The 15,541-nt window shown below is 41.8% G+C and overlaps 2 protein-coding genes across 2 annotated transcripts in view; one reads left to right on the top strand and one right to left on the bottom strand.

Annotated features, from left to right (window-relative positions):
• LOC118241364 (NACHT, LRR and PYD domains-containing protein 3-like) overlaps nucleotides 1-6,342 on the top strand; it is a 520,672-nt gene extending 514,330 nt beyond the window's left edge. Inside the window, exon 10 of the mRNA XM_035526158.1 lies at nucleotides 5,929-6,342. Within this exon, the coding sequence (XP_035382051.1) occupies nucleotides 5,929-6,318 (390 nt within the window). The 3' untranslated portion in view covers nucleotides 6,319-6,342. The remainder of the gene's footprint in view (nucleotides 1-5,928) is intronic.
• Nucleotides 6,343-9,521: 3,179 nt separating this feature from the next.
• Nucleotides 9,522-13,527, bottom strand: LOC118241461 (pre-mRNA-processing factor 17-like). Its single transcript, XM_035526487.1, has 6 exons — nucleotides 13,513-13,527; nucleotides 12,800-12,845; nucleotides 11,377-11,478; nucleotides 10,795-10,910; nucleotides 10,070-10,203; nucleotides 9,522-9,600 (listed from the first exon to the last, which is right to left on the bottom strand). The coding sequence occupies exons 1-6, from the start codon at nucleotides 13,525-13,527 to the stop codon at nucleotides 9,522-9,524; spliced, it is 492 nt and encodes a 163-aa protein (XP_035382380.1).
• Nucleotides 13,528-15,541: the final 2,014 nt, after the last annotated feature.

Genomic DNA, 15,541 nt, shown 5'->3' with positions numbered 1-15,541 from the left:
TTGCATATCATCACGTTATCATTTAGCAAAACCTGAAATTTTCGCAGTCCTGCCAGGTATACCGCGCAGCCTGATAGCTGTCTGCAAAGCAAATTACAGCTGTATGTATGGAGTCTGTAGCGTGAGCACACTGGTTCATGTCTGTGTAAAATGAGGTCGTGTTAGTGATGTGCCCTATGAATATTGGGAACTTTTCACACCCAGTTGTTTTAATGAATTGCTGACCCGTATTTAAAGCAAAGTCCACCATGTCATGTCACAGCTCGAGTCAAGAACTTCAGTACTGGTGCCACGTCCTCACTTGGTGCAGTGATACGCTTGTATTGCACTACATCACAGCGACAGCGCTGTCAAATGCCTACAGTCAGCGGGGCATGCAATGATCTCACAGTTGACATATTACAACGCCCATCTCATCAGTCAATGTCTTTTTCAACTTCGCTCTGAACAGAAAGAACTATATCCCCACCCCCACCCCTTTATCAAAATGATAATTGCTTTGTATTTATGCACCATATCCCAAGATGCCAGGCTTTTTTGTCACTCTCATATATCACTCTCCCACCTTCTCGCGCTGTGAGTTTAAATTATATTCAGGCCATTCACTGAAAAGCCTACAAACCACGCTCTGGTGCATAGCATCAGCAAGTCGATGCTTTATACTCTATCAATTAAGCTTCGTGGCCCAGGTGGAAAACATTCCAGTAATACAGTGCTCTCCAGAATTATTGACACCCTTGTTAAAAACAAGCAAAACCTCTTGTGAAAGATGTTTCTTGTTTATCATCTTAATTCAAAGGAAAGGGAAAAAAATAGAGACAATCTCTGGGGACTCTCGTCTTTAGCGCAACTCAGAGGTTTTCAGTGGGGTTTAGGATGCTTCTGTGGACACTTTGGCTTCTGAAGCTTCTGTGGTCACTGAAAAATTTCTGTATGAATTTGGAAGTATATGCTCTGGATTCCAGTCACATTAAAAAATAACAACTATCACCTATTCCTAGATTATCTTTTCTGGGATAAAAGGTTTCTTCAGAGTTTCAATTATTTTTATTGATTGAACAGAGCAAATCATTTATTGGCATCAATATTTTAGACACATAGTGTCCTCAGGATTTAATCTGCTTTTACAGTTTTCCACCTGTGATCCGTGGAGGAAGTTTCACCTCTTTACTGTGGAGGCAAAATACACTTCCTCTTTCAAATTTTCCTAATCATTCTCCTAATAGTGAATATAGTATAGTGGACATAGTAATAGTAGGAGTGGCATTATTTATTACAGATTTTGTCTCATCTGATTGATTAAGGTCATTAATATTTAATACCATTTGTATATTCTCTAATGTTGATGGGCGATGAAAGGTATCTGGCTTGTGTGTTGCTAGATAATTACACCCAATGAAATAGGAACTCATGCAAGATGACTTAGGAGTTCCTGTAGACTCAGGAGTGCTTACAAAAAGGTCAAAGGTCAAATGTGAATGTAAATATTTGTCAGCTTTTGGTTATAAGAATATATAGAATAATGAAATATTTTTAAGGAGAAAAATTGTTTAAATAACTTGAATGAAGGGTTCAATTTCTCTATTATCCATATAAGATGATAAACAAAAGATATTTTCTCACATGCCTTTTTGCTTGTCTTAATCCTAGACAAGGAAAAAATGTGATAAGTCAAAAGGTGCTAATATTCTTTAAGACAGACGTTCAATAATGATAGACCATTCTGTTTAGCTAAACATGGAGACAGGGTAAATGAAGATAACTATGCAACCACATATACTTTCCACCCACTTCATTAGTGATATTTATTTATAAGAAACACTGTGTGCAATTAGATGCTGTTAGCCCTTCTGTTTCTGTGCAGTTTGTGTTTGTAACCCTCAAACTCAGTGGGTGGTTTCTGACCACAGGATGACCTATTGCCTGGATGTTTTCGGGGGCAAACCGCTCTAAACCCATGGAGGAAGTTGACACATGGAAAAACTACAGTGCCTGATGCAATCATACTGGCACAACACCCACAGCCCTGCCACCACCGTGTCACTGTCAGTGACTCTTTGAAAATGCCCCACTACCCAAATAACATCCTGTCAGAAACTGACCACAGGTGACTGGGATAGTGTGTGGCTGACATATAGTGCGTGACAAGAGACTACAGACTGTAAGAGTACACCTATAAAATGCATCTATAATAGTCAAATCATATGTATTTATTGCGCTTTTTACAACAGATTTTGTCACAAAGCAGCTTTACAAATGACGGAGTCCAAGCACCCAGTGAGCAAGCCAAGAGTGTCACTGGCAAAGAAAAACTCCCTGGAGGATGAACAAATCTTGAGAGGAACCAAGACTCAAAGGGGGAGGGGGGGTGTTTCTCCTCTGGCTGACAACGGTCACCACAATAGTAACAATAGAGACAATAAGGAGCATAAGAAGTAGTGAAGGAAAAAAAATAAAATAAAATAAAAAAATTATATATATATATATATATATATATATATATATATATATATATATATATATATATATATATATTTATATAGATATATATTAAAATGAAATGTTTTCCAGAAGCCCTAGTCTGGTCCCAATGGTGTATGCATGTCCAAAACCCATCCTGCACGAGAACGTCCATTAAGAACAACAGAGTAGTTGGCTGGGGTGGAGGTGTGGTGGGCTACAGCAGGGGACCTCAGGGGGTGGTGGGAGTAGCTATGGCAGCTGAGACGGGTGAGGCTCAGTAACATCATGACATCGGGGGTAGGTGTATTTTGTCAGGAAGAGAGAATAAATTATTAGGCATATCCAGGTAAAGGGGTGTGTAAATTAGAGAACTATAATGTGCAAAGATGGACTCCAGCAGATCTATCTATGGCAGCATAGCTAAAAGTCATTCTTCTGAGCTCTCCCACCATAATTAGTGTTTCATCCCTATTACCGCAAAGTCCATAATTGAATTTAAAGCAGAGGTTGAAAATTCATGTCATGAAGCCAAAACTATTAAACTTTGAACTGAGGTTTTGTCCTGGAAAATGGCCAATATTGTTTGCTCAGAACTATGAGCCACACTAAGAATGCTGAAAAACAGGTGCTGGGATTAGGGTTCCAAGTTCAGAAGTGCACACTCTGTGAACCATCTCAAGAAAGGTCTTCTGGGCGAAACAAAATTTATTGAGGGAAATCTGATTTAGCACAGGAGACCATGCTGGGAGTTTAATTTACCTCAGATGTTTAAGCTTTTAGCTGATGCTTTTATCCAAAGCAACTTACAATTATGACTGAGTACACTTGAGGGTTAAGGGCCTTGCTCAGGGGCCCAACAGCGGCAACCTGGCAGTGGTGGGGCTTAAATCAGCAACCTTCCAATTACGAGTCAAGTACCTTAACCACTGAGCTACCACTGCCCGGTGGTACCACTAAACAATTTTAAGAAGGTTGCCTAGATCTAGCTTTTTAGTAAGCCAATCATTTCTAAATTCATTATAAAGTGTTCATCATTTGTAACCAAAGCATGCTTCCTTGTTGTCAAGAGGAGCATAGAACTACATTTAAAATCAATAGACTACCTTCAATATACACCGATCATCCACGTTAAAACCACTTATAGGGAAAATGAATAACATTGATATATCCCAGCTCTTTGGCACCTGTCAAGGTTCTTGATGTTGATGTGCTGGAAGCAGGAAAATGAGCAACCAATAGGAACTATAGGACATTGACAATTGTGATGCCTAGTTTGGGTCAGAGCACCTCAAAATGGCAGGTCTTGTGGGGTGTTCCCAGAAATGGTTAGTACCTACCAAAAGTGGCCCAAGTAAAGACAAGCAGTGAACCAGCAACAGGGTCATGTAGACACTGCAGAAAAGTGGCCTGGCCCAGTGGATTGTGTTTTCTTTTATGTAATGTGGATGGCTGAGTGCAGGTGCTTTGCGTAACTGGGGAAGATATCACCAGCAGTCACTATGGGAAGGAGGCAAGGGCAATTTTCTGCCTGCATAAACATTGTTGTACACCAAGTATACCCCTTCATAGGAATTGTATTCCCTAATGACAATGGCCTCTTTTAGCAGGATAATGTACCTTACCACACTGAAAAAAAAAAAAAAAAAAAAAGCTTTCAAGGTGATGAATCAGCCTGCAAATTTCCTAGATCTCAATCCGACCAAGCATCTGTGGGATGTGTTGGAAAAACAAGTTTGATCCATGGAGGCACAACCTTGCAATGTATAGTACAAAAGTTCTGGTTCCTTTCTGGAATCTTCTTCAGCTGTAGTGTACTGTAGTAAAAGTTGCAGAGATTCAATTCAAAATTGTAGTGAAGTACAGTTTCCAGAGAAAAACGACGCTTTGGACAGAGGTCCTTCATTGACTATGCAAGCGCTTCTGAATTAATAGTAGGAGGAACCAGTTTATATATGAAAAAGTACATGTTTAAATCATAACATTCATTCCAATGGGTTCTAAAGAGTGTATACTACTACTACTACTACTACTATTAATAATAATAATAATAATAATCATCATCATCATAATAATATATCTTCTCATGTTGAAGATGGCAAGTGTGGAAAAATTAGGAAGTAGCAGATCTTCATGGATTTTTTTTTCCTCATATACGCACGTTGATGAGAGTGTAATTAAAGCTAGATCATTAATGTCCCGCTAAAGGGTTGCATTCCCAAATGGCCTCTTTTGTGTTCCCTAAATGTTAATTAGCCAGCATGAAACACCCCATTCCTGTTCAACTGAACAAGTGCAGACAAAGCTGGGGTTTGAGAAAAAAAGAAAAAGACATTGAATTCCTTATTTCATTCAGGTCATCAGGGGTTTGATAATTAGTCGACAAATTAAAAGCACAACATGGTGTCTGTGGTGGAGAGAACCCTTTTCAGGTATAATATACAAACTTATCTGCTTATACTTAAATAACAAAAACAGGTGGAACACTAGGGACCTTTAATTTATTCAAGTGCTCAAGAAGATGTATTAATTTTTTAATGCAGGATATAATAAAGAACTTGTGCTTTAATTATTATAATGGGCGTGCAGCCAAAAGAGAAAGTCCTTTGACCCCATCACTTTAATAAACATTGAGTCAGGGTGTAAAAGCAGCAGCAACATACCAGATGAACTCAGAATGCAAGATGAATCACCAATCATTTACACAATCATTTCTCTGTAGAGATTAATGTAAAAAAAACAACAATCTGGACTGAGGACCTAAGTTACTTTAACTGGCTCAGACAACTTCTAAAATTGCAGACAACATGAGCCATTGTCTTAGAACTGGACAAGCGAGTGTTCTAGATGGACACAAGATGGAGAAAGAGGGAATGCGTGTGTGTGAAACACCCGTCTGGAGTTCACAGTTAATTTGAAAACTTATCATTTGATAACTGACATCTGGAGACATCCACATGGAGAGCTATCACACTCCCGTCCATGATTTCGTTAAAAATATTAAGACAATGCATGAAAACGTCTATACGTGGTCTGATGCAAATTTACATAGCTTATCTAACTGATAAATGCTAATGAGCTGCTGCACACCAATATTAGGAAATAAAGAATAGCTGTGATTATAAAGATCACCCCTTACTGGTAACAAAAGCCTACAGTGTCTTGTTAGGTGTCAATTCAATTCAGTTATTAAAAGTGTACTCATGGAGCCAGAGCTGCCCAATGAAAGGAAATGAGCCAAGTGTAACAATTGTGCTTCACTCAGGCAGCAGCAGGCTGAACTTTTTTAATGAAAGTCCTGAATGCATGAGAAATAATGAGGCAAGGGATCTCAGCAGTCGAAGTTTAGCTGTTCTTTGTCTGGTTTCCTGCCAACAGTCAGACAAAAGAATCATATGCAGTGTGATTGTTAGTTCACGATGAATCACTGATGAAGTGAATGCTTGTTTGCATGCTTTCTCCTCACAGGTGGATGTGCTGAAGGTAGACATGGAGAGTGCGGAATGGAAGATTCTAGAGAATCTGGTCCTGGAAGGAGTTTTGCATTCTGTAGGCCTCCTGCTTCTTGAGGTCCACGTGCATTGGGCGGGGTTCGAGGCGGGCGGGGACGAGCCAAACGTGGTGCGCTATTGGTTTAGTCTGCTGAGAGAGCTTGAGCGTGCACATTTCAGTCTCTACCACAGCTACAGTGTCTCCGCAAAGCCACGCCTCTTTCTTCAGAGGAACCTACACAACACAAGCAGCACTTATATACTGGCGTGGGTCAACACACGTTATGCTCCGCAAGGAGATCGACTTGCCTGGCACGAATTTGAATTAAGGGGAACATTGTTCAGAAGGGCATGGCAGCTGTGCTGACCAAAGTAAACTTTGAGGCCAAAAGTTGCAACCAGATGTGTTCAGATTTGACAGTTTGGCCTGTTCACTGTAGTGCTGTTTTCATATGGCTGTTTTCAAGGGGGGCTATAAGTGCTGCTAAGTGCTCAGCAGTGTTTTATGTAAAGGTCGTATTATTTTCAGAGGGTCAGCGACGCAGTTAGAAAAGCTTCCGCGGGAGACAGCCCGTCTACTGCTGGCTACTGGTCAGGCGTTTGACCCTCCGCCTCTTATCGGAAGAATCTGGTCCGAGAACGATGACCCTTCATTCTGGGAGACGCAGGGTGAGCGAGTCTTGGCTGGCGGGCAAATGAACAGGCTCAAAAATAAAAGAAGTAATGAGGTTGGAATAGAGCTACAGGCAGGAAACCGAACACAGCAGACTAGTTTTGTCTCCACATAACTACAGTTGGGGGCGATGAGACAAGCACATTATGGCAGCACAGCACAATGATACTGCGTCCACTTTAGACGTACGGTAGATCCATTACTGGAAAGAGAGTCATGTGACTGAGGAGAGCACTTACCTCATATCGGGAGAGAAGTCCACCTGGCAGGCATACCCGGCAACCATGTGGCCCTTAAACACTTTCTTCTTGCTGAGCCTGAACCGATTCTGGGCTCCGAATATCAGGATCTGATTATCCATGGACTGACAGGCTAGCCATTTGCCTACAAGAAAGCAAGCAGACATACAGATAAAGATATCCAGTTCAAAACTGTGCAGTGGTGAACTAAACTTTGTAATGGTAGCAGGGCTGTTTCTAAAGCCAGCTGAGTATCTGATGTGCTCTCGACTCAGACGTCTGCCCACGTGAAGAGGAAGGCAAGGGCATGTAAACAGATCAGCACACAAAATCCCCCTCAAAAGAGAACAAGCACGTGTGACGGAGCAGAAAAAAGCAACCTCCACCTGCCTTGATACACGTGGCTGTCAGCGAGATCAAAGGTGGCGTTTGCCACTGAAGTAGCGATCCCTTTGATCAGCTTGAGTGAATGCTCAAGTTCGTACTTCAGCCGCAAAACAGCTGCGTTTCATTTATCGTGCGTTCTTTGGGAGGCGGCTCCCCGCTCAGTCTGCATGAGCCCCACATTAGGCCCACTGCATAGTCAGTTAAAACTTGCACCAGCCTGCCTGGCTCCCCCTAACGGCGTATGGGCCATCAGAATGTTCTGGTGACAGCAATGGGTAGTACGTTGCCATCTGGGGTCACTGCATTCTTCACACCTGCCTGGTTTGTCAAATACATATACATTTTTGAAGGTCCACATTAGTGGGTTTTACTGATTGTAACAAGGAGAGCTTCTAAATTTTGGAAGCAGTTTTTTGCTGCTTCGTGTTAAGTGCTGAATCCACAAGATCAAGTTAACTTTGCAAGGATCATTTTCATGTTGGCATCAATTTCAAGGTACCGTACGAAGTACCTATAGTAACAAATCCCAGCTATTGTTGATACTCCCTACAATGCCTTTAGAGGGTCTTTCTTAGGCTAAATAAGTTTTTGTACAGTTCACCACGCAGCTCAACTATCGTTTTAGGTTTTTTGTTTTTTTTTTGTTGCATAAGGACATGACATTTTATGTTTTGAAATAAAATGCACACTTTTCTGAGCCAAGCCAAACCAGCCTGTGCAGTATATAATTGGAGTTCTGCAGAAACAATACATTTACAATACAGAAAATATTATTATAAACTGATTGCAATCTGGAACTTGGAATTCAATGTGTATTGTGTTAAATCTCCAGAAAGTGGAGATGTAAACAGTGAAGACAGTGTATTGATGTGAAAATTCATCAAAAGGCAACGTCGCACAGAGGTTAACAGCAAATTAATGTCTCATCGCTAATGACACTAGGACAACAAAAAAGAAAATGTGAAAAAGTTCATGTTCTCCTTGATCCATTACACTACTAACAAATCAGATTAATATATTCTCCAAGAGAATTGTACTGCCTGCCTGCCACACACACACACAAAGAATGTACCATGGCGGGCCTTTTTCGAAGCCAAAAGAAGTGTGCTACAGTTTAAGATGGTGTCAATTATGTAAGACTCTCACATAGGAAACTAGGAAATTGCACATTTGAGAGCATCCAGACAGCTCTGATCCAGACATTAAACCAGATATACAGTTCCGCGCCATTACTATAAGGAAAGGGCCAGAACAGCCAAGCCTAATTGTAGATCATCATCATCATGATCATCTCCAATTGCCTTATAAAATGCGACCCAAACACTTGATGTTTATTACAAAGCCTTTGATAAATGGAACATTTGCTGCAATTGTGGACGGTGTCAATAAAGGGATGAATAAAGAGACCAAAACTGAAGTGTCAAACAATTAATAGTTCAAACAGAAGAATCTACCTTGAAAACCAGTCAGAGGCTCACAGTAAAAGATAAAAAGTAGATAATGATGCAGTACTGTTTACAGGAAAGCAAACACGCTAGCTTTCACTTAATCCGAAGTCAATGCTTTGTGAAATTGATGAGAATATTAGCCCTGCCACTGGGAAATCACCTGTAGTCAGAGTACTTTTCTCCACAGATCTATGATGTGTGCAAAGATTAGTTTGCACTATCTTCTGACCTACTTACTAGACATCCTTCAACAATTTTAACAGTTTCCAAGACAGGACAATGGTTTTGAAAGCAATATGTATGATACATATGTATGCATGTATGTATGCATGTATGTATGATAGACAAAAATGAAACCTTTGTCCATATGTACTTCACTCGAAATGTAGTGAAAATTAGAGTGAAGTACGCATGGACAAAGGTTTCATTTTTGTCTACCTCAAATACACACACGGCTGACCTTCATAATTAATCAGTTTAAAGTGATATTGGTTTTAGCTAAAACTTTCTGACAAAAATGACTGACTAAATTACTTTCTGAATATTATGGTTCAGCAAAGCACACTGTGCTCAAATCTTTGCTGGCCAAGCTGGGGGGGGGGGGGGGGGGGCAACAACAATAAAGCTTCTAGAAATGCAGCTCAAGAGCAGAAACCTCTACAAACCAGCCACTCTGAAGATGTTCCTCACTGAGTGTGAATGTGTGTGCACGCATGTGCAAGCAAAGATGGTCATTTTTTTCCCCACACCTCTGCCCATGGCATTGTTAGGAAACCAACATTCTTTCATGGCTCAGGAAGTGGAGTGGAGGTGCAGAACTAGCCTAGCGGGCGGCTTGGTCGGGCATCCGCGGGGCTGATGAGACCGTGCTAGACCGGCTTGTTAAACGAGAGCGTGGACCACTGGGGAAGAAGGTGGCAGCATGACCACGATCACCACTGCATGAACTGTGACCTGCAGCTTTTGTGAGGGGCCCAAAGCAATGGAGGCTACTCAAGCAGGGAGGTCTCATGGCAAAGAACTTATTTACCTCGGTTCTGCATGCAATTACAATATTAAAACAGTGCATTTGCTTAATGTCTTTTACAGATTATACTGCACACAGATGTTGACATGGCCAGCTGGAGCGTGTCTATACACACAGTTTAAGTCAATGTTTTGCATTTGAAAATGAAACATTTTAAATATGCATCTAAAAACCTTCCCCATATGCACTGAATCCAACTACTGCTGGCCAATTCTGCATTTGACTCACACATTAACCAGCAACCCATCAGGTTCACTGTGGTCACATACAACACACCGAGTTAAAATCAATATGAGAAACAAAAGGTTGTTCATTCATATGTGAATGTGGCACCACCCACTCACCACTCCCAAACGCGCAAGCTCTTGTCATCGGAGGTGCTGACGAAGCGGCGGTTCTCGTCCACAAACGTGATGGTGTTGACGGCTCCCAGGTGGCGGTCGTACTCCTGCACCACCTCCCCAGAGCGGATGTCCCACTAGGTAGGTGATAGCGGGGCAGGAACAGGGCTTTATTCTCCACACACTCACACACTCTCACACACACACACACTCTAATGTATCCCTACGGTAGCAGATCAGATGATGACTTTTGGTCTCTGCCTGTGACAGAGACTGATGAGATGGAGCTGGAGGCTGAGGGAAGGAGAGGTGAGTAGTTTTTCAGCTTTGATTATTTACTCCCATCATGTTTGCTGCTGAAGGACTGCACTCATTCGCTCTCCTCCTCAACTTCTCCCTCATGTGAATCTATCCATCCTTCAGTACCCCTCCTCCTCACATTGCGCACACACACACACACACACACACACACACAAACACACACAAACACACACACTCTCTCTCCTTCTACTGAGGGAAGCACAGAGCGTGAAATAAGGTCCTGTCTTCAGATTTACTGAGGGTAACCAAGGCTTCTCTTGGGTGTGGGTTTGGGGATGTGCGAGCATGCATGTGTGGACAGTCTAACACCTAAAAACTAACAGCAAGATGAACGCTAAGGACAGTCTTAGGCAGTCTATCTCAGGCGTGTGCACACGTACACCCCCCCATGCATGCATATAGCTTACCTGCACAATCTTCTTTTCCGACATTCCGGCTACAAACAGGTTTTGTTTGTCCTCGTCTGGGTTAAACTTTACACAGTAGAGGACTTTCCTGTTAGTGAACCTGGAGATGCACTGACCTGAAGGCAGAAGGAATTCTGTCAGAGTGGCCAGCGCACACCAACAACCTCCACCCCTCAACCTCTTTCAGCACACAGGAGGTGCACTCCTCTCCCCAGAGGAGTACGGGGTGGGAAGGAAGCAGGCCGCCTGAGTGAGTGAATCCTAAGCTCAGACACGGATGGCACTGATCAAAGCACAGCGATGCAAGTTACCCCACATCCGGTTTCAGAATCTGACCTAAGAACAACCCTGTGCGCCCTGTACGAGTGGCTCCTCCTAGTGGAGGAGCAGAGAGAAGGGACGAGTATATGCTGGTGAAGGAGACTCCCGTCCGTACAGAGACACGACTGGCAAAGTGCTCTTCTTTAAAGACTCCAACTACAGAAAGGTTGCATGCCAACTCAATGTGAGAGAAACACTTGGAAGCTAGGGAGGCACAGAAAACAGGTTGGTCTCCAAAAGGTGTGTGCGCGTGGTGCTCACCTGTCTCAGAGTCCCACAGCTTGAGGTAGCGATCGTAACCGGCACTGAGGAATTGAGTTCCAGCGTTGTTGAAGCAGATGTCGCGCACTGCCTTACTGTGACCTGCAGCAAGGAGAAGGGCCATGGAGAAAGCAAGCCATTAGCATTTGCCTTCATCTGTTCTGACACTGTTGTGTCCCGGACAAGCACATATAATAAGGTAGACTGAGATCACCAGCGGAAAATGACATGAGAACAAGAAGTATAATGTGACAGTACATGTGAGAGAGAATGTGAAAGAGAGAGATACACCGACAGAGTATCCTGCTCTATTCTTTTCTCTTTGTACATGGAACATGTGTGACAGTTATGAGACAAAACTTGCTGTGGACCACCCAGCACTGGTTTGGAGGGGTTTCTGCAACAGCTGGCGAATGTAACCGGGGCGGTGCCCCACAGATACTGGCTTGGGTAGCAGGGACCCCTTAACGACGCCTCCAGTGAGCCGGTGCTCATGCTGCGGGGCTCGATCGCCCGGCAACCGCCTCCCTCTCACCTCAGCGGAAACAAAGGGCCAAGCACAGCCAAGAGCCAAGATCTGCGCTCACTGCAGCCACATGTGGCAGCACAATCTAGCAGCACTTCAAGAAGAAAGCTAGCACTGAAGGAACAGGCCGATAAGCTGTGCTAATGAGGGCTGGCAGTCACCAATTAGCACGAGGGCATCTGCATAATTCTAATTAGCGACAGAACATACTCAGCTGTTGCTATTGACACTGATGTTCATGACATCCGTTTTGATCCTGCAGACAAGTGTGCAGAGTTAAGGCATCTGTGCACTGATGCACGTTCACACTTCACTCTCTGTCCACCCTTTTTAACAGCCCTCTCCACATCTGCCTGTCAGGGACTGTCTCTGTGGTTTTCTCCACCATGCGCTCACTGTTGAATAATACACGATGGATGCATCTCGACAAGCACAACCGGACCAGTGGAAAAGCCCGTTTCAACTTTTCTCCACTTCGTCTATAGGCTGGGAAAACATCAGAAGATTCCGTACACGTTACCTGCACACTCCCTCATGAAACCATAACACAAGCAAAAACATTCTGGTGGTATCTGACAAAGCTCAATAAAGAGAACAGAGGAGGGAGAGACAGAGGGAAGCAGGGAAAGAGGGAGAGACATTGATCAGAGGGCACCTTGTTCTGAGAGCCTTTCATGTTCTCAAGCTCAGTCTCATCAATTCTCTGCCTTGAGGTGCAAACAAAATAACATCACTATATTCATCTGGAGCACCAGATCTTTCTGCAGGTACATTGCAAACCTGAGTTCTTTTCCTTTAAAATTTATGCCCTAAATGTCCTTTTACAACAGCATTCTAAGATGGAGTCAAGAGCTTTCTGGATTATGAAACAGCTACACAGGAAACACCCCTTCTTACCAATAAATGTCCGTAAGCACCTCCTGTCACTGTAGACTTCCCAAAGCTACAAAAGGAAAAAAGAGCTTTAAATCCCATGCAACACAGATATGACAAATGGCAGAAACTGGAAGCAGTGCTAAAATGTCTTCCCAGGAAACAGTGCGTAAATGTTTGCGTGGGTTGGCTGGTGGACACATCCATGATCTCTTCTTAAATTCTGTTTTCAGCTATTTGAAATGATTGTTAGCATGGCTGAAGAAAGCAAAGGCAATCAGCAAGCTAGGGCAAATAAATCAAATTAATGTTTTTTACACCATAACGAACAGTGGAGAAGTGGTAACAGAAGCATCAGGCCTTGACACGGGTACTGAAGTGCTCTACTAACTTCAGTAGCACCCTGACCGGTTTTCTGTACATATTTTATGTAAAATGGGGGCATTTCAACAGCAAGCGCACTTTGCTAGCTTAAGTGCAAACATTTTTGATTTCACACAGACATAACTGACATCACACAATGTATTCACATTCAAAGTTTAGATGCCAATACAATGTGACTCCCACAGACATCAAGAGGTCCAAGGTTCTGGACTTGGGATTGGCACTGGGAACAGAAAAGAATGTGGGGGAGCTGATCTCAAATCAACATTCTGACACTTGCTAAAATAAAGGAAGTGACAAAACACTGAAATGGTTCCTTTACCGCATATAAACTCTCTTGACCGTGACCTTACCTCGGGTGCAAACATGGTTTCGTAAGTTGGGTTGTAGAGGAGCTCTTTGAGTGAGGGATCAATGTGTGTGCCCGTCTCAACATCTTCCTGCAATACAGCAACACGAACACATAGTAAATTAACAATCTAGATGGCCAACGAACGCTGGTTATTTAAGAAGTCAGGAAATAACGAAGCTAGGCAACATTAATGAAGGATATTATTAAGATAGCCACCTAGCTAGCTACTTTGCAAGCTATTTACACATTGTGTTACTTCATGATATTCTTAGTTACGCTAGCGTTGTTGTCTTTTAGGCGGCACACCACACTTCATGTCACCGTATATGAGTCCTATATAAAGGTTTTAAACATAACCACACGAAGAAACTCGCGTCAAATAAAATTTATCTAGGTAGCGTTAACTAGCTGAGCAAGTAATTTAGCTAGGTTAGCTAACTAGCTAATCGAGCTACCGTTAGCGAGTAAGCTAGTTAGCGTTAGCTACCCAGACATGCTAGCCGACATGTACCATACCTTGACGGAGACCTCAGGTGCTGAATTAAGAACAGATAAACTCGTCTTTCTTACAGATTTTAAAGGCTGAAGATGTGAGACTGCGTCTAGGTCTACTTTCTCGGGACTTGCATTGGGCTGATTCATTTTCTGATTCCGAATCACTCCCGTATGCAGCGAGACAACCTGCCACTATCGGCATCTTGAATGTTGTTGGTGTTCGTCACGAACATTAATATCATTCATTAATGTTGCCTAGCTTCGTTATTTCCTGACTTTTGATTTTGAACTTTGAAGAATACAACAGCTTTGATTAAATGATTGAATATGATTTATTAATTCAAAGGAATTCTGTTTTTACTTTTATAACCACTTTGAGATCTTATTTTTTTCAGTTTCAGACTTTTGGTCTTTATTTGACATGGTGGGTTTGCGATCAACTGAAAGTGCAGATCAACAGACACTTTACAGTGTGAGGTTTCTCACTTCATGGTAGCTCTGAGTGCAGCATAACATCTGCTTGTGATGGCGTCCACTCCACCAGAACAACCTGCTGTCACCAGCGCTGCTTAGAGAAGGACTTCAAATTATTTAAATGAAGAATCTGTAAATGGTTAAAATGATCAAACTACTCAAAAAAAGAAGAATACAGCAGCTGACGTCCAGTATAACATTTATATAACATAAAAATAAGATTCTACATCTTTAACTGACAGCTAATGCTCCAATCACTGAGGAATGAGTACCAGGGTGAGCCACATCTATTTGTTGATCAGACTTTAGTGGAAAGCCAAACGTCTGTACTGCCTCCAAGAAGAAAACATAAAGGAGCTCATTTACTCTAGTTAGTACAGTGAGAACACATTATCAGACTATATTCAATATTACATTATATTACATAATGAACTAACCTATAACCCATTTACTCTAGTTAGTACACTGAGAGCACATTATCAGACTATATTCAATATTACATTACATTACATAATGAACTAACCTATAACTCACTTACTCTAGTTAGTACACTAAGAATACATTATCAGACTATATTCAATATTACATTGTTACATAATGAACTAACCTATAACTCACTTACTCTAGTTAGTACACTAAGAATACATTATCAGACTATATTCAATATTACATTGTTACATAATGAACTAACCTATAACTCACTTACTCTAGTTAATACACTGAGAGCACATTATCAGACTATATTCAATATTACATTGTTACATAATGAACTAACCTATAACTCACTTACTCTAGTTAGTACACTGAGAGCACATTATCAGACTATATTCAATATTACATTGTTACATAATGAACTAACCTATAACTCACTTACTCTAGTTAGTACACTAAGAATACATTATCAGACTATATTCAATATTACATTGTTACATAATGAACTAACCTATAACTCACTTACTCTAGTTAGTACACTGAGAGCACATTATCAGACTATGTTCAATATTACAGTATGTTACATAATGAACTAACCTATAACTCACTTACTCTAGTTAATACACTGA

This window comes from Electrophorus electricus, chromosome 5, assembly GCF_013358815.1.
Source record: "Electrophorus electricus isolate fEleEle1 chromosome 5, fEleEle1.pri, whole genome shotgun sequence".
Lineage (NCBI taxonomy): Eukaryota > Metazoa > Chordata > Actinopteri > Gymnotiformes > Gymnotidae > Electrophorus > Electrophorus electricus.
The sequence above is the reverse complement of the archived record's forward strand: the minus strand, read 5'-3'. Positions and strand labels throughout refer to the sequence as shown.

Coding starts and splice junctions, on each gene's coding strand:
- LOC118241461 (XM_035526487.1), bottom strand. Junction 10,204..10,794: donor CGGAAAAGAAGATTGTGCAG/GTAAGCTATATG, acceptor TCACCTACCTAG/TGGGACATCCGCTCTGGGGA. Junction 9,601..10,069: donor AGCTTGCGCGTTTGGGAGTG/GTGAGTGGGTGG, acceptor CTTCTTCCCCAG/TGGTCCACGCTCTCGTTTAA.